General features: G+C 58.2%; 1 protein-coding gene across 3 annotated transcripts; it reads right to left on the reverse strand.

The window, feature by feature from the left end:
• Nucleotides 1-248: 248 nt before the first annotated feature.
• Nucleotides 249-27,059, reverse strand: JUP (junction plakoglobin). Of its 3 annotated transcripts, none has more exons than XM_056128202.1 (14): nt 26,834-26,853; nt 15,957-16,169; nt 12,470-12,729; nt 12,046-12,284; nt 11,236-11,437; nt 9,523-9,667; nt 9,336-9,439; nt 8,010-8,348; nt 4,972-5,127; nt 4,673-4,792; nt 3,598-3,748; nt 3,005-3,126; nt 1,489-1,528; nt 249-1,314 (listed from the first exon to the last, which is right to left on the reverse strand). In XM_056128202.1, the coding sequence occupies exons 2-14, from the start codon at nt 16,162-16,164 to the stop codon at nt 1,163-1,165; spliced, it is 2,238 nt and encodes a 745-aa protein (XP_055984177.1). In that variant the 5' UTR covers nt 16,165-16,169; nt 26,834-26,853; the 3' UTR covers nt 249-1,162. The 3 variants fall into 3 exon arrangements, with proteins under 3 accessions (XP_055984177.1, XP_055984175.1, XP_055984176.1); XM_056128200.1 differs by lacking the exon at nt 26,834-26,853 and adding an exon at nt 20,204-20,359; XM_056128201.1 differs by lacking the exon at nt 26,834-26,853 and adding an exon at nt 26,926-27,059 and having other exon boundaries at nt 252-1,314.
• Nucleotides 27,060-27,215: the final 156 nt, after the last annotated feature.

Raw genomic sequence — 27,215 nt, forward strand, 5'->3', positions numbered from 1 at the left:
TTCCAGCTCTAAGCTGAAGCCCAAAAATCTGTATTGTCTCCGGTCTGTCAATTGCTCCTCACCTTCCTCTCCTCTTCCCCAAACAAGCCCATCAAGCTGCTAAGACACCCCCCCCACACACACACACTCCGTCTCCCACTCCATTCTCCAAAATGTCTCCACTGAATCTGCAAGTATTTTTTATTTATTTCTTTATTTAGCTTTGGTCTATACAAAAAAAAAAAAAAAGAAAACCAATAACCAAAAACATAAAGCATATTAATAAAACTCTGCGGGGTCCCTCCCCCTTCCCCCTGACTCCCAGCCCCCCCCCCCCATGTGCAGGAGGTTAAGGGGAGTTAGAAACAGGAGAGGGAAGACAAAGCCCTCACCGCACACCAGAGGGGTCAGCCAAGAGCACTTCTCAGGGAACAGCTGTGCGGGAGTGGGGATGGGGGGATGTGAGGTGGGGGGTATGACAAGCTGTCCCCAGGGCTCCCCGAGAGGGGACCCAGTTCAACCCTGTATCCCACTGAGATGCCGACAATGTCCTGGTGGCGGGGATCAGCTGTCTGTCTGTCTGTCTACCTCCCCACTCCCGATGGTCCCTAAACTTTACAAGAGAAGCTTTGGATTTTGGAGGTTCAGGATAAGTGATCAGGTAGGGGAGGTTAGTGAGAAAAATCAGATGGAGAGCAAGAACCAAGGCCTTGAGGGACCCAGGCAGTGCAAGGGGGTGCCAGGGGGGTGTCTGTGGAGGACATAATGAATGAGCCCTCAAGTCTAAAGCTTTGGTGGCCTGGACAGGGGGTGGGAGGAGTGTGGGGTGCGGGGGCCCACGACCAAAGAAGCAGGAGCAGACAGGCCGCTGTCACAAGCAAGGCCCTAGTGGGACCCCCCTGGAGGTGCAGGCTAGGCAGGGGCGTCTCTGCTCCCCAATTCAGGCACTTCTGTCTCTGGGAGACCCTCTCCAAGGAGGCGGGACAGACGGGCCTGTTCCCCAAGGTGCCAGACCCATTCCCCAGGTCCCCCTGGGAGCTGGGATGCCGGGAGGAAGCTCAACCACCACAGGCCCCGCTCTGGCTCGCCCACAACAGGATTTTGGGGGGAGGGATAAGAGGGCACCCCAAGAAAGAGGTCGTGGGGGGAGGGAAAGCGGCCTGCTGAGCGCCCTGGGCAGCAACTAGGTCAGCATGTGGTCTCCACCGGCGTAGGGGGGCCTGAGGCCGTCACTGTAGGTGTCGATGGGGTAGTCGCCGTCCATGTCCATGTGCATCTCCAGCGGGTCCAGGGGCACGTCGCTCGAGTACATGGGGCGGTAGGTGGCGTCCATATCTGTGAGGAGATAACAGCTCTGGCCTCTGCCCGCTGGCCACCCTCTCTCCCAGCCCTGTGATGGGAGCCCTGGAGGCTGCACCCGTATGTCGCTAGCCCAGAGGTGAAGGGTCTCCTGGGAACTGAGTAGCCCTCCCCACCGCTCTCGGGGGCCCAGATTCCGTGTCCACTCACCATCTGCATAGGGCTCGTTGATGGGGATCATGCTCTGAGCCTGGGGGGAAAAGGGGGACAAACGTCAGAGGGCAGCCAGGGAGAGGAGCCCCACTGCAGAAACAGAGGGTGGAGGAATGGGGTTCATGGGGGGAGGGGCACCTCCTTTCATGCTGGAGGCATCCACAGGACTGGAACAGCCTGGGGCGGGGGCAGGGAGTGGGAGGGGTCAAGGACTTAAGAATGGTGGTGGCCGAATTGCCACCATGTTCATGGCCATTCTCTACAGGCTCAGGACAAGCCCCTCACACATGAGAATGAATCTGCTGAAAAACCCAGATATGCAGTTTTTGTGACTGAAATCTCCAGGCTCTCATGGAGTTGGTGATGGGTGACCTCCCCCCATCTCCCTATTCTTCCGGGAACCTGGCAGTTGTGCCCACGAACTGCTTCTGGTGCCGCATAAGCTTATTAGCGGCCATGATCCAGAGACTCATAAATAAATCTCAGAAGGGAGCAACAAGCTTCGGAGATGCCTCTGGACCCCAAAGTCACCATCTAGTTAAAAATTTAACTCCAGGGGTTGGAGCAATAGCACAGCGGGTAGGGCGTTTGCCTTGCATGCAGCCAACCCGGGTTCGATTCCCAGCATCCCATATGGTCCCCTGAGCACCGCCAGGGGTAATTCCTAAGTGCATGAGCCAGGAGTAACCCCTGTGCATTGCCGGGTGTGACCCAAAAAGCAAAAAAAAAAAAAAACTCCAGCCTCTATCACCCTATATAAAATTGTAGAATTCCTAGAGTTCCAATATCTCATACTTTATGCCACTGATGTACCAAGAGTAGCACATCAAATCTGATGGACTGTATGTAAAGTAGAAGGCAACTGGAAATATAGATTATATTTATATATAGTAGCATACAAGGCTCAACCTGTAACAACATGTTAGTGATCTCTTATACAAGGGCTTAATGGCTCCAAGGTGAGATACAACAATTTTCACATACTTTCCTTTAAGGAAACCCCTCTGGATCATTTTTAGCAGATTACTCATAACAAGCAATACAAAATAAATTACTTAGGATCTTCCTTTGGGGCAGGCTTGGGTGGTGGTGGAAAAATTCCAAATAATGGTGCTAGGATTACCGCCATGCAATAGAATATTTGATTGGAATATTTAATGTAATAAATTTTTAAAAAAGAAAAGAATGGTGGTGGCCAGGGCTGGAGTGATAGTACAGCAGGGAGGGCTTTTGCCTTGCACGCTGCTGACCAGCGTTTGATCCCCAGCATCCCATATGCTCCCTGGAGCACCACCTAAGTGCCAAGCCAGGAGTAATCCCTGAGAACCACCAGGTGTGACCCAAAAAGCCAAAAAAGAAAGAAAGGGGAAAAAAAGAATGGGGAGGGGGGGTGGCCAAGGGTGCATGGGAGCCGCCTGCCCCTAATCAAATGAAATGGAAATCTAGGGAGCTAGCAAGTTGCCGGGACACCCCCTGTCCCTTCAGAAGAGCCTGCCCGGGCCTGGACACTCACAGCCTCCCAGGCAGCCGGGTCGTGCTTGAAGAGTGAGTTGGTGAGCTCCACGGACACACGCTTTCGGTAATCCGGGTTTTTGTCCTCGGAGACGCGGAACAGCACAGCGGCAGCATAGGTGGCTGCGGAGAGAAGCCAGAGCGGTCAGGTGTGGGGGTTTGAAGGCTGGGCTGAGGGACTGCCAGCAGGCTCTGCGCGCCCCCCGTGCGCCCCCAGTCCCAGTGCCCCGCGTGCCCCCCACATGCGCCCCAAGTCTCCGCCGCGCCCCAAGGCCCCGGAGACACTCGTGCCCCGCGTGCCTCCAGCCCCAGTGCCCCGCGCGCCCCGTGCATGCACCCCGAGTGCCCCCCGCGCCCCACGGTCCCCAAGAACCCCTGCATGCGTCCTGCAGCCCCCGAGCTCCACATGCCCCCCACGGCCCCCAAGCCCACGTGCCCCGCGCGTCCCCCGCGCGCTGCGGCCCCTGAGACCGCCGTGCCCCGCGTGCCGCCAGTCCCAGTGCCCCGCGTGTCCCCCGCGTGCGCCCCCGCGGCCCCGAGCCCCCCGTGGTTCCCCCCGCTTGTGTGCCCCATGTGCCCTCCGCAGCCCCTCACCCGTGCCCTCGTTGTGCGAGTGCAGCAGCTCCATGAGCGGGGCCGATGCGCCCTCGGCATCGATGGCATCAGCCGCCTCCTTGTCCTGTGCCAGCTCACACAGCACCCCGGCCGCCACGCGCTGGATGTTCTCCACCGACGAGTACAGGAGCTGGGGGCACACGGGCGGCAGGGTGAGCGTGGGCACGGCTGCACCCCTGCCGCCGGGCCCTCCACCCTCATGCCTGGCGCCCACCAGAACGCAGGAGCATCCAAGAAAGGGTCAAGGAAGGGAACAGAAAATCCAAGGTTCAAGGCAAGGGCCTGAGGAGCGAGGCTGATGGGGGCTACCCTGACACCCTTTCAGTGCTGGGGGCCTTGAGGACAGCACCCCCTGATGTTCAGGAGCCCTGTGGTGACAGGAACTGAAGCTGGTGGAAACGCATCTCTCAGTCCCTGTATCTTTGCTTTGGTGCCAGAGATCGAATCCAGGGCCGTAGCCAAGGCAAGTGCACTAGCTCCAACCCAAGCCCGTTTTGTTGTCCTTGTCCTTGCTCTGGGGCCACACCGAGCTGTGCTGAGGGCTGATTCCGGGTAGGGCCCCAGGGCCCCTATCTGGTTGGAACCCAGACCAGCCTCCTGCAGGCTCTGCAAGCTCTTTTGGTTTGTGATCTCCTGGCTGGCCTTGGAGTTTGAAATGTCACCCCCTAGAGGTATAGCGCAGCGGTCACTCCTAGCTCTGAAAATCCAGAGATCTGGTGCCCGACCCAGACCTCTCCAAACCTCCTGCCAAGCTTCCTATTTTAGGTTTTTCATTTGTTTGCTTGTTTGTTTTGGCTTTTTGGTGTTTGATTTTGGCTTTTTGGGTCACACCCAGCAATACTCAGGAGTTACTCCTGGCTCTGCACTTAGGAATCACTCCTGGCGGTGCTCGGGGGACCATATGGGATGTGCTAGGGATTGAATCTGGGTCAGCCCTATGAAGGCAAAAGCCCTGTCTGCTGCACTGTCGGTCCTGCCCACACGCTTCCTTTCTTAGCAGCGGGGACAAGCAGAGAAGTGGGGAGCATTCTCCTGCCCACCCGTCCCAACTCACCTGCACAAACAGGGGGATGGTGTTGAGTCGGAAAATCTCCATGCGGTTCATGGGGTCCCGGGCAAGGATGTGCAAGGCCCCAGTGCAGCCCTCCACGATCTCCTCCATCCTCACTCCATCCTGCAGAAGAGGAACGGGGGGGGGGGGGGGGGGGGGGGAGATGATGACAGGAGCCCGGGAACAGGGCCACACACCATTCCCCTCAAGACTAGCCCCTCCAGCTGGTCCTTGGTGTCAGACTCAGCTGCCATCCAGTATGCCCGATACCTTGAGCCACAGTCACTCTCCAGGTCACTCACCGTGTAGGGCTGCTGTGTGCCCGCAGCTACGTGGCGCTGGGCATCCTGGTGGGCCTTGACCAGCAGCTGGACCAGGCGGGGGATGACCGCAGCCTCTTGCAGTGGGGCATGGTTGGCTGGGCACAGGGCCAGGTTCCTGATCAGGCCAATGGTCGCCTGGTGAGACAAGAGATGATGATCAGGGGGGCATTTTCCAGGCCTCGGGAGGATCCCCAATGCCCGGCACCAGCTCTCTGCTCCCCACACTGGATATGGATGCGCTGGAAGATCTCCAGGAGGCCACCCCCAAAGCCTGTCCCTTATTCCATAGAATCTGAGGGGCTTCAGGTCAGGTCTAGCTCTCATAGCTCCTGCTAAAGAAGTCCGTTCCAGAATATTCTATCAGTCCCCTTGTCCTGAACCTGTCTCCTCTCTCTTAACCTTACCCCAGATTACACAGTCTTACTTGCTTTTCCATTTTGTTTTGGCTGTTTTTTTTTCTTGGGGGGGGGCAGCATTTGGGCTATGTTAGTGCTTACTCCTGACTTTGTGGCCCAAGAATCACTCCTGGTGGGGTACAGTAAACCTTATAGGTTGCCAGAGATTGAACAAGGCAAGCATTCTACCCTATGTACTATTGTTCTGACCCCTTGCTTTTATTTATTTATTTATTTATTTATTGTTTGGGGGCCACATTTGGTGGTGCCCAGGACTTATTTCTGGCTCTGTGCTCACTTGTAGTGGGCTCAAGGGACTATATGGGGTGTTGGGGATCAAGCCTGGGTCAGTCACCTCCCTATCCACAGTACTATCTCTCCAGCCCCTTGTTTTTGTTTTTGTATTTATTTATTAATTTTTGCTTTTTTGGTCACACCCGGCAATGCTCAGGGGTTATTCCTGGCTCTACACTCAGGAATTACTCCTGGCAGTGCTCAGAGGACCATATGGGATGCTGGGAATCAAACCTGGGTCAGCCGTGTGCAAAGCAAATGCCCTACCCGCTGTGCTATTGCTCCAGCCCCGCCTTGTTTTTATTTTTAATCCACATCCAGGAGTGCTCAGGGATCACTCCTGGCAGGACTCAGGGAACCGTGTAAGGTGCTGGGGAATGAACCCAGGTTGGCTACATGCAAGGCAAATACACCACTCACCGACCTATCTCTCTGACACCATGCCTTGCTTTTCTGATTGCTTCCTGGACCCTAATTATCAAGGAGTTTCTGCTGTAGTTGACCCCAAAGGCTCCTGCTCAGGGGTAGCCAACCAGGAGGGTGGTTTCAGGAAAAGGTGGTCTTCTGTGAACCTTCCCACCAAGGCCCCCACCCCCACTCTCAGGGCCCACCACTCTGACCTCCCAGAGACCCACAGGTCTTTTTTTTTTTTTTGTAGGAGTGACCCAAATGTCTTGCAAAGCAATTTTTCATCTCCTTTGACTCTCCAGAGAGGAAGCAGGAGGACCGAGCTGATCACATGAGTGATGAGGAAATGTGGGCAGGTTGGGCGAGGTCCCTTGTCACTTAGCAGCTGGGTCAGCCTAAGAACCCTCCCCACCACACCTGGAATTGCAGCAGGGACTTAGCCAAGGAGGGGCTGTGCCCCACCCTGCATTCTCACTGTGCAGTTTTAGGTCCCACCCAGCAGAGCTCAGGGCTTTTTCCTACTCTGTGTGCAGGGATCACTCCTGGCGGTGCCTGGGGGACCATTTGTAGGATCAAAATAGGGTCACCCCAAGTACCAGCTTCCAAGCTGGATTTTTGTGTTATGTAATACACATGCTCATTCTTTTGTGTGTGTGGGGGGGGGGTTGGAAAAAAATCCAAAATTTATTTTCAATGGATAACATCAGCAGGTAAAAACTACAGGGTTATCTCTGTAGAACATACATGCATGAGGTATCATGAGCTTAACAGAGAGGGAGGCAGCCCCCACATCTGTAATAGCAGCCACTCAGTGTAAACAGGTGCTAAGACTGTGTTCATTGACCATTGCCTAGAACAAAAGGCACAACTTGGCAATAATTTTTTGGGGAAGGGGGAATTCCTATGATTCAGATGCAATAACTGAGAAAAATTTGGGGGAATTCTCATTCTTTTTTGGGGGGGTAGGGTTCTGGGTCCACCTGGCTGTGATTAGGGTGTGACTGGTTTTTGTTCAGGAGTCACTTTTTTTGGGGGGGTCACACCCGGTGATGCTCAGGGGTTACTCCTGACTCGCACTCAGAAATTACTTCTGCCAGTGCTTGGGGGACCATATGGGATGCTGGGAATCGAATCCGGGTCGGCCGTGTGCAAGGCAAAGGCCCTACCCACTGTGCTATTACTCCAGACCCCCCCAGGGGTCACTCTCGATGATGCCCAGTGGACCAGATGATGCAGAGACTTGAACCCAAGCCTCCTGCATGCAGAGCACATGCTGCAGCCGTCTGAGGCCAGCATGATTATTCTGATCCTGATGAGTAAGTTGTCAAAAACCTGGCCGATACCAGCCGCCTGTCCCAAGTGATCTCCCTAAAAGAAGATTCCCCCATGGCAGACACTAAGGGTTCCCCTGAACCCTCAGTGGGCCTGGCTTTGTCTTTGAAGGCCTCCCGTTGGGACAGACTCTCCCCCAGACCTGGCAGCAGAAGGCACACCAGTGCTCCAAGTCCACCCCACACATCAGAATTTACATCTCCCGCAAACAACTGAGCTCAGGAGGGGAAGATTCTGGAGAGAAGGGCTGAAAGACAGTGGGAGGACGCTGGCCTTGCACCTGAACAACCTGGGTTCGATCCCCGGCATCCTATATGATCTCCCGAGCAATGCCAGGAGTATTCCTGAGTGCAGAGCCAGGGGTTACCCCTGAGCATTGCTGGGTGTGGGCACCTCCCCCCCCAAAAAAATCAGGAGAGAACAGAGGAGCAGGGAGACTGGGGAGGTCTACCCTCACCCTGAGAACCTCACTTCCTGTTTTGGGTCAGAGGTGAGAGGGCTCCTCATTTCCAGCAAATCCCCCTGACCCCGCAGTCCCTTCTGGCTGGTCCTCATCCCCTCACCCCCCACCACCCGGCTCAGGGGTACCTTGACCAGTGGCCACTGGCCAGGCTGGTTGAGCAGCTTGACGATGGCCGGGATGCCATAGTTGAGGCGCACGGAGTTCTGGGCCATCTCAGCCTCCGGGTGGCGGCTGGTGAGGTGGCGCAGAGCACAGACGGCGGGCTCGGTGATGTCGTCCTTGTCGCCGGCCCGCATGATGGCATGGATGAGCGCCTCCACGCCGCTGTTCTGCGTCACCAGCGTCTTGTTCTTGCTGTTGTTGCACGTCAGGTTGGACAGCGTGCCCGTGGCGCAGGTGAGCACGTTGACGTCGTCCACGCTCAGCTGGTTCACCAGAATCTTCAGCACGCTCTCCAGACCCTCCTGCGGGGGGTGGGGCAGGGGGCGTGAGGGGTCGGCTTCCTAGGCCCAGGGGAGCACGGGCCCCCTTGGCGGAGCCCCAGCGGACCCTGCCTGGGTGTGGGTGAGCATCTCTGCACCCTGTATCCTGCTAGACCAGAACTTGCTCCATGTACTTCGGCCGCCAGGGGGTAGCATTTAGCCATTTAGCGCAGCCAGCTCCCGGCAGGGAGACTGTGGGAGGCTCAGATACTGATACTGCCTATGAGCTTCGTGTTCTTCCTGCCACACCCCTGCCCCTTGTTGGGGGGGGGGGTGCTAAGGAAAAAGGGGAAAAGGGGGGTTGTGGAAGAAGTCACATTCCTGAGATCCTGAAGACCCACTTTCTCATGCCCCCCTTTCTGGCCTTCACTGTCCCCATGCCCAGAGTTCTCCTGGCGGTGACCCCCTAACCCAAAAGCCTCATTTCTCCTAGGAGGTCTGGCTAGGCATTGGAGACCCCAGACTCCTGGTTCAAATCCCAGCTCTGCCATTTTCTTTGCTCTGACCAAGGACTATTAGCCCCCAGGCCTGTGGGGTCTCCAGGCGTGGAAAGGGGGAAAGAAGGAGCTGAGGCTCTCGGTGCCTGGCAGAGCCACCAATGGGTGCTCGGGAAATGATAGGCGGGAAGAAGGACGCTCAGGAGATCTGAACCAGAAACGGTTTCTCTTCCTTTGTTTTTTCCAGCGGAGGTGGGCAGAAAGAACGGTCTCCTCGCTCATTACTGATCTCCACTTTCACCGCAGGTTCTGTGTCAGAACTGCTCGGGCTTTAGCGCAGAAGCCGGGCTTAGAACACCCCAGGCTCTCTTCCTCTGTTTCCCTGCCCAGGTACATAGGTCCCTGAAGGGCGTAGAGCAGTAGGTGTCAGCGTACTTCCAGACTCGGCCGCTAGGGGACAGCATTAAGCACCGCCAGCTCCCGGTTGGGAGGTTGCACGCAGCCTTGGACCCGGGCACGGAACCGCCCTTACCTGTTTGGTGGCCACGTCTGAGAGGTTGCGCAGTGTCCACAGGCAGTTCTGCACCAGGCGGGGGCTGTTGCTCGTCAGATGTTTGCCCAGCGCCTGCATCCCGCCTGGGGTGGGGTGAGGGGGTTGAGTCAGCCGCGAAGGGAGCCCCGACCTCTAGACCGTGCCCAGGAGCGAGCCCCACACTCACCAGCCTCCACGATGGCAGGCTTATTGCTGGGACACACCGACAGCACCTTGAGCACGCGGCTGGTGGTCCAGAGCAGCTTCTCATAGCTGTAGTTGCGCATGATCTGCACCAGCGCCTGGGGGCCGCCGTTGGCCAGGATGATGAGCTGCGGGAGAAGTTGGGGGGTGTCAAGGACAGTAGACACAAGGGCCAGGGATATTTATTTCTCCATAGTTGGAAGCCTGCCTCGTGGGCTGGGGGAGAAGGCAGCAGGAATAGAAAAGGGATCACTAAGACAATGATGGCTGGAGGAATCGTTGGAGATGGGAGATGTGTGCTGAAAGTAGATAAAAGACTAAACACGATCACCTCTCAGCATCTGTATTGCAAACCATAATGCCCACAAGTAGAGAGAGTATGGGGGAAATTTTCTGCCATGGAGGCAGGGGGAGGGTTGGAAAGGGGGGGGATATACTGGGGACATTGGTGGTGGAGAATGTGCACTGGTGGAGGGATGGGTGTTTCATCACTGTATGATTGAAACTCAAACATAAAAGCTTGTAACAGTACCTCAGGGTGATTCGATTAAAAAAATGTAATTTAATTAAAAAAAAAAAAGTGGGAGGTGTGAGCAGGAGGATAGACGGCAGGAGCCCAGGGACTGCAGAACTGACAGCCTGAGCTTCAGCTGCGACCTGCAGCGCTTTCATTCCTGGTAAATAGGTCAGAACTGGGCGGGAAGGATTTGCCTGGAGGAGAGACTGAGCTGAGACTGCCCTTGGGGAAAGCAGTGTGGCAATTGGAGGGAAAGTTGACAGTGACTGAAAACACGCATCCCCACAGCTGGAAACGCTTCGCACTCCTTGGGGGAAGCTGTGTGCCCATAGCCGTCCATTAAGTGGGGAAGAAGGAAGCAATGTAGGTGCTCCCCTCAGAATGAAGTCAGGTGCCACCACATAATGAAAATCAATTTGCCATCAGAGAGGGGTTTTTTTTGGGGGGGGGGAGCTTTTCTGTTTATTTGGGCGACATTAAGCAGTACTCCTGGCTCACTCATGGCTCGATATTCAGGGATCATTCCTGGTGGTGCTTAGGGGACCATATGGGGTGCCAGGGTCCAAACTCAGGTTGGCCACATGCAAGACAGGCATCCTACTCGCTGTACTCTCTCTCTCTCTCTCGCTCGCTCTCTGGTCCCCTGCCCAAAATTAGGGGGTGGTATCAACCTGGCTCTGCACTCAGGAGTCATTCCTGGCGAGAGGGGGAAGAAACCACATGGAATGCTAGGGCTCGAACCTGGGTCAGCTGTGTGCAGGGCAAATATGTCTTATTCGCTGTACTATCACTCTGCATACCCTCTGCCCCACCTCGGCCAATTTTTTTTTTTTGCCAATTTTTTTTTTAATGTCACACAGCAGTTCGGAGAAGTGGTATGAGGTTTGGAACTTGCCCTGAACGCAGCTGACCCTAGTTCAATCCCCAGCACTTCATCCAATCCTCCAAGCACTGCCAGGAGGGATCCTTGAGCTCCACCAGGTGTGGCCCAAACCCCCATCCGCAACATAAACACCCGTCCCGTAGGAAACAAGACAAAACCGCATTGTGCCATGGTGGTAGCTCCAGCCCCACAGGCCGCCCTGCACCCCATGCCATGAGGTGTGACCCCCACAAACAACCCAAAACCTACAGAAATGGGGAGGGAGCTGGCCGCAGGTGGGGACTGAGGGCGCCCACCTTGCTCTCCTGGTTGCCGTAGGCCAGGAGCTGCAGGCAGTCGGTGGTGATGGCCAGGAACTTGGGGTTGTTCTTGTTGAGCAGGGGCACCATCTTCTGCAGCCCGTCGGCCAGACGCACGGCCATCTTGGCACCCTCCTGGTACAGCAGCAGGTTGTGCAGCGTAGTGATGGCATAGAACAGGACTGACTCCACGGGGGAGCTGCAGGGGGAGAGGGGGACAGGTGGCGTGAGGGAGGCCCCCCATCAGGTGTCAACACCCCCTAGCAACGGCACTTTGCCCCTTGCCCCTTGGCCATTCCACTGCACCAGAACGTTTTTTGGGGGGATGGGGGCTGTGGAGACCTCCACCTAGGGGTAGTGGCAGAGACTTCGCACTTGCTCTTGTGTGTGTGTGTGTGTGTGTGTGTGTGTGTGTGTGTGTGTGTGTTTGCTTTAGTTTGGGGGTTATACGCGGTGATGCTCAGGGTTTACTCCTGGCTTCCTGGCTCTGTACTCAGGAATTACTCCTGGTGATGTTTTTTGGGGTGGAGACCATATGGGATGCTGGGAATTGAACCTGGGTTGGCCGCATGCAAGGCAAACGCCCTTCCCGCTGTACTATCACTCCTGTTCCGTTTGCACATACTGTCCCCCCCCCACACACACACACATCCCTGCACTTCCTCCCCCACAACACTCTTCCCTTCCTCTGCGCTGGCCCAGCCCCACTCACAGCGCACCCTGGGCGCCAACCCCTGCTGCCTGCTGCCCCAGCGCCTTGGACCCGCCTCCACCCGGCCTGCACCCCGAACGCAGCAGGGGGCGCACCTGAGCATGCGGACCAGCGCGGGGATGCCGCCCGACTTGAAGATGGCCAGCAGCCCCTCACGGTGGTGCGACAGGTTGTGCAGGATGCTGGTGGTGCAACGGGCCGTGTCCAGGTCGCTGGTGTTCTGCATGGTGCGCACCACGGCGGCCACCAGCTGCGGGGAGCCCATCAGGGCGCGCCGTGATGCCTCCTTCTTGGACAGCTGGTTCACAATCATGGCCGCCTTGGTCACCACCACCTGGGGGGGGCAGGAGAGAGCAAGGGCAGGTATCAACAGGGGGCCTGGGGCACCTGCTGCCCCGCTCCTGGGTCACCACGGCCCCGCCCAGACACCCCAGGCTGGCCCCCATGGACCGGGTCCTCCCATGTCACAGCACCCCTCTCCCTGCCCTCCCCAGCCACCCCAGGCCAGCCCCCACGGACCGGGTCCTCATCATTGAGCAGCTTGGTGAGCTCGGGCAGGGCGCGCGTGGCCAGCTCGGCGTCGTCCTGGTAGTTGATGAGGTGCACAATGGCCGACTTAAGCAGCTGGGACGGCTCTGCCAGCCGCTGCAGGTTGGTGCTCTGCCCATCCACCTGCGTGGTCAGCAGCAGTGAGCTGTCCTCGCCGCTCACGCCGGGGCACATGGCTTCTCGCACACGCTTGGCTCTGGCTGTGGTGGACATCTGGTACTCCAGGTCACCTGGGGCGGAGGGACAGGGGTTGAGCGGCGGTGGCTGGAGGGGCCGTCCCCGAAGTTCAAGTGTAGTAGTGACCTGAGGTCCCTCTTTGCCTCTGCTGTGTCCACTGTACAGTGGGCACCATGATCTCCAGCTACTGCAGTGTTCTCTTTCGTGGAGGGACTGGGATCACACACTGCTGGAAACCAACCCTGGACACCCCCACCCCCACCCCTTGCCCATGCAGTGAGCTCCAGCCCTTGAAACTGTCACCCTGGCTCCCACCCCCATACTTTTAGAATTAAATAACAGTTATGATTTCTCTGAAAAGGCATCCTGTGATGGCACTGTCACTGTCCTCCCGCTGTTCATCGATTTGCTCAAGCGGGTCCAGTAACATCTCCATTTTGGACCTGTTGTTACTGTGTTTGGCATATTGAATACGTCATGGGTAGCTTGCCAGGCTTTGCTGCGCAGACAAGATACTCTCGGTAACTTGCCGGGCTCTCCGAGAGGCGCAGAGGAATCGAACCCAGCTCGGCCACATGTCATTACAAAAAGGCTAGTGAGGGGCCAGAGCAATAGTACAGTGGTTGGGCATTTGTCTTGCATGCAGCTAACCCAAATTCAATCCCCAGCATACCAAATGATCCACCCTGAGTACCACCAGGACTAATTCCTGAGTGCAGAGACAGAGGTAACCCCTGAACATCACTGGTTGTGACTCTAAAAGCTAAAAAAAAAAAAGAAAAAGCTAGTGATTAGCCAGAGCAATCATGCAGCAGGCAGGGCATTTGCCTTGCACGTGGCCGACCTGGGTTCAAACCCAGCATTCCAGATGGTCCCCTGGGCCCTGCCAGGAGTAATTCCTGAGTGCAGAGTAATGCCAGGTGTGATCCAAAAACAAAACAAACAAAAAATTATATTATTAATGCTAATAATAATAATGATTATTATTAAATCGGGGGGCTGGAGCGATAGCACAGCGGTAAGGCATTCGCCTTACAAGCGGCCAACATGGCCGACCCAAGTTCGATTCCTCCGCCCCTCTCGGAGAGCCCGGCAAGCTACCGAGAGTATTCGATATGCCAGACACAGTAACAACAAAGTCTCCAATGGAGACATTACTGGGCCCGCTCGAGCAAATCGACGATCAACGGGAGGGCCTTTACCTTTACCTTTATTAAATCGGGCTGGAGCACAGCGGATAGGGCGTTTGTCTTGCATGCAGCCAACCCAGGTTCGATTCCTCCATCCCTCTCGGAAAGCCCAGCAAGCTACCAAGAGTATTCTGCCCACACTGCAGAGTCTGGCAAGGCTGGGCGTATTCGATATGCCAAAAACAGTAACAAGTCTCACAACTGAGACGTTACTGGTGCCCGCTCAAGCAAATCGATGAACAATGGGAGGACAGTGCTACAGTGCTATTATTAAATGGAACACCTGGAGCTTTCTAGGCTTTTTCCCTTTGTTTTATGCTGATTTTCTTATTTTTGCTGAAAGAATTCACATTTGTTTTGTTCTGTTTAGTGTCGGGTCCCCTCCCAGCAGTGCTCTAGGACTGTTTCCAACTCGGTGCTTGGAGATTACTTCCTGAGATGTTCAGGGGTCCCACTTGCCAAATACCTACAGGGTCCTTGAGTCATCACCCCAATTCCAAGATTTAACATCTTTTGAGTACCTAGGATGTGCCTGGCAGTGAATTAAGTGTGCGCCTTACGTCTTCTCGTTTAATCTCACAAGCCTGCGGGTGAAGTCCTGTCATTATCTCCACTTTACAGATGGGAAAACTGAGGCCTGGGAAGAGCTTCTGAGGAGCTCAGACAGCCTGACTCCAGGGCCCAGAGGCCGGCTCTGGCGCCTCCCTAACAATGAGGTGGGGTGGGATGAGACAAGCTCCGTCTCTTTTCAACCCTAAAATCTCATGATGGTAAGTAATTACACCCTCCTCCTCCTGGAGGCGGCGTCTTCCCCACGACCTGGGCTGGCCAACAGTGGCACACACAGATGGGAGGGGGTGCACATCAGAGCTGTGGGCTTTGGGGCACAGGAGGTGTGCTCTCGGCTCAGCCTGCAGGTGCCACTCCCAGTGGGTGCCCAGGGTCCCCAGGACTGTCCTGCTGGAGCAGCCCCAGGAGACAGCGCCCCACACCCCAATGCTAGTCCTGACCCCCAGGTGCAGAGACAGAGCTATGGGTACCCCCAATGTTTAGGGCCTGGAGGCCTTCGTGGACCAGAGTTCCAAAGCCCCCACCTGCTTCTGCCTGGAGAGCCCCAGAGTCGGGTGTTTCTCCACCAGAGCCTGAGTGTTGTCCTTATCTTGGAAGGGGGTGCTCCCTAGAAGTGCTCTGGGACCCGAGGGCCATTCCCTGCTGTACTGAATGGTTCATTGCTTTGGCTCAGCTGTGCTGAGGACCACTAGGGCAACACCCCGTGGTTCTCAGGAGGCCATGTGGTGTCCAGGATGGAACTGGAGCCTCTTACAAATAAGGCACCTGGCCAGCCCTTTAAAGTACAGCCCCTCACCCCACCAGAGGGGAGCACCAGAATCACCCGGCCCCCCACAGCCCCGGGCTCCTAATCTGAGGTTCCTCCAGACTCAAACTGGGGCTGGGGTTCCTGGCGTGAAGGGCAGAGCTGTGCTCTCTCCACAGCCCCGGCTCCCCACCCATGTCTCCCCACTGGAAATTCATACAGAACAAAACTCTGCCTCTTCCTCCTCTGTGGCACCCTGAGGCCAGAGTCTCTCCATTCTAGAGGTGCCCAGAGAGAAATCTGCCTCCTCCCTCAGGTTGGGTGGGTCCGGATGCGTGTGAACTTTCCTCCCTCCTCAGACTGGGTAGGTCTCTAAGGGCAATCACTGTGCGTCCTCGGTCAGGCTGGGTGTGTCTCTAAGAGAAAGAGTTGCACCTCTTCTCTCAGGCTGGGTGGGGCTCTGAGAGTAAGAACTGTGCCTCCTCCCTCTGACTGGGTGGGGCTCTTGGAGTAAGAGCTGTGCCTTCCCTCAGATGACTAGATGGGTTTCTAAGCCTAAGAACCATGCCTCCCCTGTCAGACTGGCTGGATCTCTAGGATGAGGAGCTGTGCCTCACCCCCTCAGACTAGGTGGGTCTTTAAGAACAAGCGCTGTCTCCTCTCTTAGATTAGAAGCCCTCGAATATAAGCCTCCCCCTGCCCTGACCTCCCTCCAGAGCCCAGTCTGGTTTTCTGTGGGCACATTCCCACACGGGGGGCAGGAAGGAACCCCCACCTTGGCTCTGGGGCACCCCCTGGGTGTATGTCGTGGTCTTCTTGACTGTGTACTGGCGCCCGCAGGCCTCGTCCTCGTCCATGATGCCCTTGCTGCAGACGGAGGGCACGCAGGTGTTGGCGCCCGAGTGGATGCCCGAGTCGTAGGTGTAGGTTTGCTGCCACTCGGTCACCTTGATGGGCTGTTCGATCAGGTTCATCACCTCCATGGCGGCTGCGGAGACACCAAGGGAGAGCCGGGAATCAGCAGAGACCCCTTGCCAATCACCCACAACCCCGAGGCCCCAGGAAGCAGAGTTGGGGAACAAGCACATGCCCTGGTGTTTGTGGCGTCCCAAGGTGCTGGGGTGGGTGAGTCCCAGGCTGGCCACCCCCCCACTTCCAGCCCAGAGTAGGGGGAGGACAGTCACAGTAAAAGGTCAGCTGCGCATGCCCCCCTCCCCTCACTGCCTGCTGGCCCAGCCTGACCTTCCCCAGGTCCTGCGGAACCCCCACCCCCACCCCTTGGTGCTCCCTGGGAACTGAGCCGCACCCCAGCCACCGGCAGGAAACGGGGCTGGGCAGGAAGCAGTCTGACAGGTTTCCCGGGAGCCTGAGAATCTGGGAGCCAGGGCTGGATCTCCTTTCCTGAGCTTGGGGTGGGGTCACCAGGGAGCCCCAGATGCTGAATGCCCCCACTCCGGCCCTCCAGCACCCCAGCTTCAAGGAGCTTTTCACAGAATTTGGGGTCCCCCACAAATATGTTCAGCCCCTTAGTTCACATCTCCCAAGAGCCTCAAGTGTCCTCATTTATAAAGCAAGGCACCCCACACCCCTTTCTCTTGAAGGCCACTGTGGGGATTCAGAGTCTCTGCCCCTGCAACCCCCCTCCCTCTCTGGCAGAGACTTGGGGTCCATGAAGAGCTGAGTTGACCCTGCGCAGGGCGGGAAGTTCCCACTGGTTCCCTCCCCTGAGCCAGGCACCTTGGGGGCGGATTTTAAAGCTCAAGTTCTGCTCCCCTCCTTACACCAGGGGAAACTGAGGGCACAGGAGAGACAGGGCAGAGTGGGTGGGCGAGGCCAGATTGGGGAGCAGTTGTGGGGTTCCCTGGGCAGACCCCTCACCGCCCAGCAGGCACAGATGTGACCACCCCACACTGTGAGCGGTTTCCAAGCAGGCAGACCCCAGGTGGGACCCCCAGAAGCACCCCACACCTCAAACCCCTTCACTCTAGGCCAGAGGTACAGATGAGGGTGGGGTACAGCCTGCCCCCCACCATCCTCCCAGAAGGAGGCAGGACAGGCAGGTCTCAGCCTTTTATGGTGACGCCAGCCAGTGCCAGCTCCTCCTCTGCCCCAGGGCACCCCTGGAACAGGCCGGGGCAGGAGACAGCTCCCCTCCACCCCACCCCCCTTGCAGCACTGTGAGCCGTGAGTCAGAGTTTCGGACTAGACTGATCACGGGGGAAACACCCTCCATGAGCTCGGGGTTGCCCGGAGCGTCTGCAACCCCTAACACTGACCAATGCCACCCACAGCTGCCATTCTGGCCCCCAAGGGTGGGAGGGGAGAGGGAGAGAGAGCGACTCGTGGCTGCCATAGACTGGGGCGAGGGGAGCAGGCAGGGGAGAGGGGTGGGGGTTCCGTGCCACGTCTGTGTGAGTCGACAGCTCTGGCCTGACCAGTGCAGGGCACCCCTCCCCATTCTGCCTGAACGAGGGTCTCCCTGCTGAGCAGGACGGGCCGTGGGCACCCCCCTCTTGACACATCTGAAGGGGACACCAAGGTTAAGGCTGGCAGGGTGGGGGGACGGGGAATGGCTCAGTTGTTCCCTCACCTGCCCGGGCGATGCCAAGAGAAACAGGGCTGAAATGCTGCCCGGAGCGGGACAGAGGTCACCCCACCCGGAGGGCACCAGGTCTGTGAGGGGAAACCCAGCTGCCTGGACAGGCAGACGGCTGTCCTGCCCCCGGGCACCAGACCCTGGCAGGAAGACGGCTCCACAGGGAGACCACAGCAGCCTCTGAGCCCAGCCAGGGGCCACTTCCTAGTGGGGCCCAGACCCCACCCTGGGGTCAAGGGCAGAGGGCCAGACAGCCCAGCCGCAGGAGAGGGAGGGCTCCACACTGCGGAACTCAGCTCCCCGAAACTCATGTCCTTGGGCGCTGACGGCAGAACGTAGACATGGATGCCAGGGGCCCAGGGGCCCCAGGATGGGGCACAGAAGGATAAGTAAGGGGGCATGCTCAGAGCTGGGGGCCAGCTCCCAGACAACAGAACTTGGGCAGAGCACCTGGGCGGGGCGGGCTCCTGGGGAGGTTGGAGGCAAGTGGGCGGGCAGGAGCACCCGGGAAATTCCCCCTCAAGTGCTGGTGCAGCAGATCCCAGAGGGAAAGGGCCGCACCCAGCTGGACCTGGACCCTGTGTGGCGGCGCCGGCACGGAGCTGGGTGGATGCGGACAGACGCGGCCCTGCCCAGTACCCTGCGTGGACGGCAGAGCCAGACACGGGCCGGACGGGCGGGCGGCTTCGGAGCTGAATGGGGCGCCTTTGTCTGGCCGTCAGGCTCCATTGTTGGCAGGCCTGGAGGGAAAAGCCAACTCCGAGATGACAGGGTAGGGTGGGGCGCTGAGCAGGGCACAGGATGAGAGGGGACAGGGTCTGGGGGGGGGGGCCGGGCAGGAACCTTCCGGCCTGCAGGAAGCCTGCTTTAGGCTGACCCTGTCCTTCATCCCCTTTTCCACCTTGGTCCTGGCAACTCCCCCCCCACCCGGGCAGGGACAGACACCCTGACTCCGAGACTGTCCCCCCACAGAGCATCCTGACGGGAACCAGGATGTCCACCTGGGCTGGGTGTGTGTTTCAAGCCGTGGGACCCGCCTGCCACATTTGAGGCCCCAAGTTTGGTCTCTTCTTACACCACGCAGTGCCCCCACAAACACCCCAGAAGTGGCTTCAATTAAAAACCAACAGACTGAAGGCCAGGGCAATAGTACAGCGGGTCAGGCGCTGGCCTTGTCTGCAGCCAATCCTTGTTCAGTTCAACCCCTGGCACTCCAGATAGTCCCCTAAGCCTACTGGGAGTGATCCCTGAGCACTGCTGGACATAGCCTACCCCGCCCCCAACCAAACAAACAACAGAAATAAATAAATAAATAAAAGTAGGGCCAGAGAGATGGCTCAATGGGATGGAGGACATACTGTGCATGTGGGACCTCGGATTCCATCCCAGGCATTGCATGGTCCCCTACGCACCAATAGCAATGACCCTCCCTTTCCCCCAGCCCAAGGACAGAGACAGGAGTAGCCTCCAAGCCTGGCCAAGTGTGGGCCCCCAAACACTAAAAAATAAATAACACTTCCTGAAGAGCTAGTGTGGTTTTTTTTTTTGGGTCACACCTGGCGATGCACAGGGGGTTATTCCTGGCTCTGCACTCAAGAATCACCCCTGATGGTACTCAGGGGACCACATGGGATGCTGGGAACCGAACTTGGGTTGGCTGCATGCAAAGTAAACGCCCTACCTGCTGTGCTATTGCTCCACCCCCTAGTATGGGGGTTAAGGTCATTTCCTTCTGTGCCCTGTTTCTGGTTTGACCTCAGCACCACATATGGTCCCCCAAGCACCACCAAGGGTCACTCCTAAGCACAGAGCCAGGAATAGCCCTTGAGCACCACCACCAGTTATCACCCAAGACCCCAAAAGTGTTAAAAATAACTCCCACAGACATCCACGGGGACGGGTGCTGAGCGCTGCAGACACCTGGGCCAGTGCCAGCACGTGGGCATAGGCCTCCTGAGACACACCGGGGGGAGCAGAATGTGGGTGCAAGGGAGGGCCCCATCAGCCCCCGACTGTCTGAGTGCTCCCGGGCTGGATGATCTCTGGGGAAGGAGCGCTGCGGTTCTTGCTTCTGTTCTAACTGTGCTGGACAGGAGAGGCCTGGCAGCGATGCCAGCATAGATGAGGATGTCAGTCAGCCTGGGGGGATCCAGGACCCAGCCAAAACCCAGGAGCCCTCCCCTGTCCTTGCAAACAAAAAACTACCTCCACCCAGGCCAGACCCTGACCCTCCACCTCTGTGGGGAGGTCCAGGGAGGGAGGGGTCCTGTCCCCAGTTGTGTGCTGAGCTGGGAGTGGCTCACAATCAGACATGGATATTCTCCTCTCAGCAGCCCCAGGACCCCCCAGCCTCCTCCCTCTCCCATCTGGCTCTGCCCACCCCCAAGCACAGACAGAAACAAACTCTAGCAAAGCCCAGGACTGACCTCAAATGCTTCCCTTGTGAGCTCTGCCTCCCCCATCAGACTGGGGCGTCCCACCGAGGCCTCTTCCCTGAGACTGGTGGCTCCAGGAGGAAACCTCTGTGGACTAGAGGTCCTTTGGCAGGTGCTGGGGTCTCCTCCATCAGATGGTCACTCCCCTGGAGTGGTGCGGGGTCAGGGCCCAGGGGACAGGAGAAGACAGAAGCCCATGTTGGGCGTCCAGAGGAAGGCCCCTCACTTCCGGCCTGGAGGAGAGCCCGGGCGGCCGCAGTGGACCTGCCGGGCCGGGAGGCGCGGGGTCCGGCCAACCCAGCTGCTGTTTGTTTTCCACTTTCTGGGCTCCATCCCAAAGCAAACAAACCCGGGTGGGAAAACAAAGGAGACCCAAGGGGCAGGAAATGTCCCTCTCCATGGCCCTAGCCCTGGAACCTGCAGGCTCCCCTGGAGAAGATGAGGGCTGGGGTCCCCTTCCCTGCAGGCGCCCCCAAGCCAGGACTCCTGGGCCTGGAAAAACACTTTACCCCACCTCAGGAAGCAAATGCAAAGGGCTGATGCGAACAGAGACGACGCCCCACATCCTCCCTGTTCCAACCCCACAGGCCCCAGAGAGCCCCAGGAGCCTCCAGAGGTGGGGATCTCCACTTAGGGGTGCAGCTAATCCCCGCAGAGTTTCATGCTACCAGACTTTCAGTGCCCTGCACAGTCTCCGCTGAGAGAAGCAACATTTGGACCAAGGTTCGGTTCCGCTTGTTTTTCGTATACAGAGCATGAGATCATCAAGTGGGACGCTGCACAGCAAGACGATCCCAAGAGCAGAGGAGGGAAAGAGACGTCAGGCTCCTTCCTTCCTTTCTTCCCTCCCTCCCTTCCTTCCCTCTTTTTGCAGGGACCCGGGATCGAACCCTGAGCCTCATGCATGGAGGTCATGCGCTCCAGGCTGAGTTAAATCCCTGCCCCTCCATAAAGTAGGATCAAGGGTTAGCTTTTTTTTTTTTCTTGCCTCAACAAAGTAGAAATTTTTTTTTTCTAAATTCCACTGCGTGGGGGCCAGAAAGATAGTATAGTTGGCAGGGCATTTGCCTTACATGTGGACCAACTGCGTTCAATCCCCAGCACCATATACGGTTGGTTCTAAATCCTGAACCCTGAGCACACCTGGGTACACCACCTGCAAATAAATAAATATCACTGGGGGTGGGGGGGTTGTTTGTTTTTTTTTACACGGATCAGCTGTGATTTGGAGGGAGGCTATACCCAGTGGTACTCGATGCTCTGGAATCACTTCTGCAAGTGCTCACGGGACCCTGTGGGGCTCGGATAACCTGCCCCATATTTTTTTTGGGGGGGAGGGTGTACACCCAGCAATGCTCAGGGCTTACGTCTCGCTCTGTGCTCAGGGATTGCTCCTAACAGGGCTTGGGAGGACCATATTGGGTGCCAGGGATCGAACCTTCCCCACTTTACTAGCTCACTGGCTCACTTTTTCAATCAAGAGAGAAGAACAAATTATGTGTCCAGCTCCCTCTTCACCCTCAGCTGAGCTGCATATCCATTGTCTTCTCCATCCCCCACTATCCCTCCTGGCTGCCACTGACCAGAGACAGAGAAAACCAGGTGTGTTGCCACTGTGTGGGTCACAGGAAGACAAGCTTCCCTCCACGCCCCCCCCCCCCCCACCCCAGGGAACCCTCACGGAGCTTCCTCCCCGCGCCTGGCCCATAGTGGCTGGGAAAAAGAGGGCTCAGGGTCCCGCTGTCAGGACAGAGCCCTGGTGACCAGCCCGTCATTCAACTCCACCTCACAGGGTCCTGGCCAGCTGCTCATGGACCCTGCCCCTCCTGGGCCAGGTCTTGGCTTGCCCGAGGGAGCCCAGCCAATCTCGGGCTCACAGATGGCCACCCTACCCTTTGCCCTGCATCATCGTGTCCAGATGGGAGCTCACCGACAGGAAGTCCCTCCTCCTACCGGGCCTGAGAGCGTCAGTCCCCAGTTCTGGCCCTCAGGGGGTAATGGGCACATGTGAGCAAGGGCCCTCCTGGGACAAGCCACCAGCCCTGGTTCCTGTTCTTCCCTCTCTCAGGGGCCCCTCAGCCTGTTCTTCCCCAGGGTCAGTGCCCTCGTGCCTGGGGCCCCTGCCTGGCTTGGGGACCCGGAAGCCCAGGATGACAGGCTCCATCCCCAGGGCCTTCACAGAAGCCCTAGCCCAGGCCCATTCTGGTGTTCACAGTACCAGAACCAGGCAGGCCTGGGAGGCCAGTGACACTGGCCCTTCCAGGAGCAGCAAGGCCCTGACTAACCCTACCCTGTGTCCCCAAAAAGGCCTTCCTGGCAGCTAAAAACCACTCCTGTCAGCCCCCCAGACTTGGGGCCCCAGGGCGGGGGCCGAGCCAGACAGCTCCCGCCCAGGAGCAGCCGGGCTGCGCCGACTGGTACAATCCAGTCAGACCATGGCCTCGTCCTACTCTGCCCCCCTTTCTCTGCCCCCTCCCTAAGCCGCCTCCCCTCCTCCCCATGATTCTGGCATTGCCCCCAGCCCCTCACAGAGCAGGCAGGACAAGCCCAGAATAGCCTGGGGTCCTGCCTGGCTCCAGCCAGAAGGCGTCTGGACCCCTGCCCTGCCTTGTCCTCCGCACTGACCTCCTAAGGCCTCCGTTTTGGGGCACTGGCCCCCCTCCACCAGACGCAGGCACCCCAGCTGCGGGGGAGGCCAGACCATGAGTCACTTCCACCTGACCAAACTGCCCCCCACCCTCACCACCCCCACATACCTTCCTGTGTGCTGAGTTCTCCCCAGCTTCCCAAGCCAGGAGCTCAAAAATGAGGGGGGTGGGGATTGAAACATTCTCCCAGTCACCCTGAGTTGATCCAGCAGGACAGGCTCAGGGTTTGGAGCTCGAGGACCCTCAGCCCTCTGGGACCAGCCCTGGGCAGCGGGCAGCCCTGGGCAGGTTATGGGCCTGCTGAGGTTTCTGCGTGCTTATCTGGAGAATGGGGTTATCGTCCCTGCAACTCTCGGCTGCTCGGAATTCCAGGAAAAGGTTGAGGCAAGTGCCTGATTTGGGTGCTAGAAAGGTAGCTTTGCATACAGGACGCCCAGACACCTCATGGTTCCCCCTCTGCTGGAGCCGGGGGGCACAGAGCTAAATAGCCCCCGTCAATAAGCGCTCGAGAGAAAGAGAGAAAGGAAGGAAAAAGAAAGGAAGGAGGGAAGGAAGGAGGGAAGGAAGGAAGGAAGGAAGGAAGGAAAAGGAAGGAAGGGAGGGAGGAAGGAAGGAAAAGGAAGGAAGGAAGGAAGGAAGGAAAAGGAAGGAAGGGAGGAAGGAAGGAAGGAAGGAAGGAAGGGAGGGAGGGATGGAGGGAGGGACGGAGGGAGGGACGGAGGGAGGAAGGAAGGAAGGAAGGAAGGAAGGAAGGGGAAGGAAGGAAGGGAGGGAGGGAGGGAGGGAAGGAAGGAAGGAAGGAAGGAAGGAAGGAAGGAAGGAAGGAAAGAAGGAAGGAAAAGGAAGGAAAGGAGGGAGGGAGGGAGGAAGGAAGGGAGGGAGGGAGGGAGGGAGGGAGAGAGGGAAGGAAGGAAGGAAGGAAGGAAGGAAGGAAGGAAGGAAGGAAGGAAAAGGAAGGAAGGAAGGGAGGGAGGGAGGGAGGGAGGAAGGAAGGAAGGGAGGGAGGGAGGGAGGGAGGGAAGGAAGGAAGGAAAAGGAAGGGAGGAAGGAAGGAAGGAAGGAAAAGGAAGGAGAGGAAGGAAGGAAGGAAGAAAGGAAGGAAGGAGAAGGAAGGAAGGAAGGAAGGAAGGAAGGAAGGAAGGAAGGAAGGAAGGGGAAGGAAGGGAGGGAGGAAGGAAGGAAGGAAGGAACGAACGAACGAACGAACGAACGAAAGGAAGAGGAAGAAAGAAAGGAAAAGGAAGGAAGGAAGGAAGGAAGGAAAGAAGGAGGGAGGGAGGGAGGGAGGAAGAAGGAAGGAAGAAAGGGTAGGGTAGGGGAGAAAAGGAGAGAGAAGAAAAGGAAAAGGAAAGGAAGGAAAGAAAAGGAAAGGACAAAAGAAAGTGTTGTGTTAGGAAAAGTTTCCCTGCTATTAAGTCACTCCTTACCAAATACTCACTAGCTACGTCAGTATTGTCCTGAGTTTTGTTTCGGGGTCTCTGTGACATCAGGGGTTGATGCTTGGGTGGGGTCACACCTGGTGGAGCTAGGAGGCCATGTGGTACCAGGACAGAACTCAGGACTCAGCCAGGATCACTAATTAGTCTCCTTTGCTAGACATCACGGAGGCTCAGAGAAGTGAAGTGACTTGATGGAGGCCACACAAGGGCCTCAATGTGAGATGCACCTTTTTCCTTTTTTTTTCCCCAGGTCTCAGGAGAGCCCCCAGGGCCTCACATTTGCCAAAGGGGTGCTTGACTGCCACACTATCTGGGCTTAACATCCAGCCCAGACTAAGCTCAAATCCCTACACTCAAAAGGCCCCACTGCACCAGCTCACCCTAAGGGAGACCCCGTCCCAGGCCAGAGAAAGACTGTCTCTCAGAAAAGGGAGCCGCCCACCCACAGGTCCCCTGGTGGCCCAGACTGACCCTCCCCACCTGCTTTCCCTGGACCCAGGAGGGCCAGGTGAGGAGGAGCCAGTGCAGGGGTGGGGCCGGGGCAGTGGAGAAGCCGGCCCAGGTCACCCAAGCTGGGTGTGATCTGGCGAGGGGTGACTAATGGGTTCCTACCTGGTTCCCACCCTGGGCCTCCCATCCCGGAAGCAGCCACCTCCAGCAATGCTTCCTCAGTATTATCTTTTCATCAGGCCCACAAAGCAGATTAGCTAAACTAATCATCTCCAAGGTGCTGTAATTACAACGCCTCCCCTCCTCCACCCTGGCCCGAGAAGAGAAAAAGCAGGTTGTTTTCACCCAAAATCCCAAGCTCTCATGGCTCCCCAGAGGAGGGGGAGCCTCCACAGTTTCTTCCAGATCACTCCATGCAGGGGGCTGTCCTGTCCCCCCCACACACACACATACACACCACTCACATCTGCAAATGCCAGGTGCGAGGGCCAGAGGGTCTTCCCAAGAGTCAGGCAAAGGAGCCCAATTCTCACCTTCTCACCCCTTCATCTTCCTTTCGCTAAGGGAGAACCTGGCCCTTGTGGGATCAAATGCCTGGTACAAAGACCCCCGGCACCAACAGGATGCCCGGTCTGCCTTGTTTGTGTGAGGCCCTGGGTTCTATCCCCAGCAACCCCCTGGAGAAAAGAAGTAAAATAAAATAACCCCACAAGTGTTGAAACCTGGGTGAGAGCTGCTCCCCATCCCTCTGGGGTGACTACTAGGAAATTAGGAGGGTCTAGTAGAGCTGCGCCTGGACACCTCCAGCGCCCCACTTTTCCCTACCTACCCTCAGGGAGGGAGGGGGTGGGGCGAGCATTCCACAAGGGAAGCATCTTCCTAATTCCAAAGACTCTTCTGTCTCCATTACCGACCAGTTCAAGACCTGGGGGATTGCAAGGAGCCAGGAAGCCAGCGGTGCTCTTTGGCCCCGCACTGCCCCACCCCCATTCCTGGGGAGGGGGCAGAGCTTGGGAGAGAGTCCCTGGCGGGGCTCCCAGCAAGGGGGTGTGGTGGTCCCCGGAGGCAGGAAGAGAAGGAAGAAGCTGCTTCCCTTTTCGATCCAGCCGCGCCCCCCCCCCCCCACCACCACTCCCCACCTCGGGCCCCAGGAGCCCAACAAACAGGATAGAGGTGGGGGCAGGAAGGACTGGGCACTGGGCCAGACAGAGCGCAGGCGGGCTCCGAGACAGGGGACCCTTGAGCCTGGGGAGAGGGTGGACAGAAACAGGAGCGCCCTCACCCCACCCCAGAAAGGCGCCCTGATTCCTATTTCCTCCTAGAAAGTTTGTTTGGGGTCATTTTCCCCGACAATAGGCGGCTAGAGGAGCGTTAGATGTTTCCCCATCAACAGGCAGAAGCTGCTGGCCCGCGCATCCTCCGCCGCCGGAGCCCAGTCCACGCGCGGGTGCGGGACCCCAGCTGCGCGCGATCCCCGCCAACCCGGCCCGGCGCCCCTTCGCCACCTCCGCGGGGGGTGGGGAGCGCCCGAGGAGAGGCCGGCGGCGCCGCAGGTTCCGGGGCTCCGCGTGCCTCGCCCCTCCGATCGCTCACCTGCTCCGCAGGTGGGGCCCGCGTCGCTGGGAAAATGTGCAACTCGGCCCCCACAGTTGGGCAAGGCGGGCGCAGACAATAGGGCCCCACCCAGGCCTGGGGGAGGAGGGCGGGAGGGAAAGCTTGGATGACGCGTGAGGTGGGGTGCGGGTGGCCCCGAAGAGACCTGCGGCGGCAAGCTCTCCCCGAACAGTCCGTTCCCGGCAGCGCAGTGCGCCCCGGGACGCGGGCGAAGCGGGTGCAAGTCTCCCCCCTCCGACGCCCCGCCAGCCCAGGGCGGGAGTCACAGACGCCGCGGCGTCTGGCGGGCTCCGGGGAAGAAGTCACCCCCGCAGGTACCTGGCCCCCGCCAGGCTCCTCCCCCGCCCCTGTCAAATCTCAGGCTCGCCGAGCCCCCGAAGTGCGCTCAGCCCCAACTTCGCGCCCCCCACGCGGCGGCGCGCCCCCTGCCGCCGGTGCAGGGCAGCGCGTGCCCTGGCACCCGCCCTCACCTGCCCGGAGCCCGCACCGACCGGCCTCTCTGCCCCTCGCCGCCCTGCCCGCCTGCCCTCGCCCCGGCGATACCTGCCCCGATCGTCCGCACCTGCTGGTGGATCCGGGCCGGGCTTGGGTAAGGGATCGGGCCGGGCTGCGAGCCGGCGCGGGCAGCGAATTGGGCTCGGCGCGCTCGGGCGGCGGCTGCTCCGGACTCTGGCCAAGGCAGCAACTCAGTAACCGAACAAAAGGCGAAGGGACCTGACAGCCAAGCCACGCCCCTCGGGCCCCGAAGCTCCGCCCCGGGGGAGACGCCCACCCGCCGGCGCGGGCTCATTGGTCGTCCCGCCTGACTGTCCCACCGGGAGGCGGAGCCTCACTCCCAGTCCCCTTCCCCCC

The sequence above is a fragment of the Sorex fumeus genome, unplaced genomic scaffold (assembly GCF_029834395.1).
Source record: "Sorex fumeus unplaced genomic scaffold, SorFum_2.1 ptg000063l, whole genome shotgun sequence".
Classification (NCBI taxonomy): Eukaryota; Metazoa; Chordata; class Mammalia; order Eulipotyphla; family Soricidae; genus Sorex; species Sorex fumeus.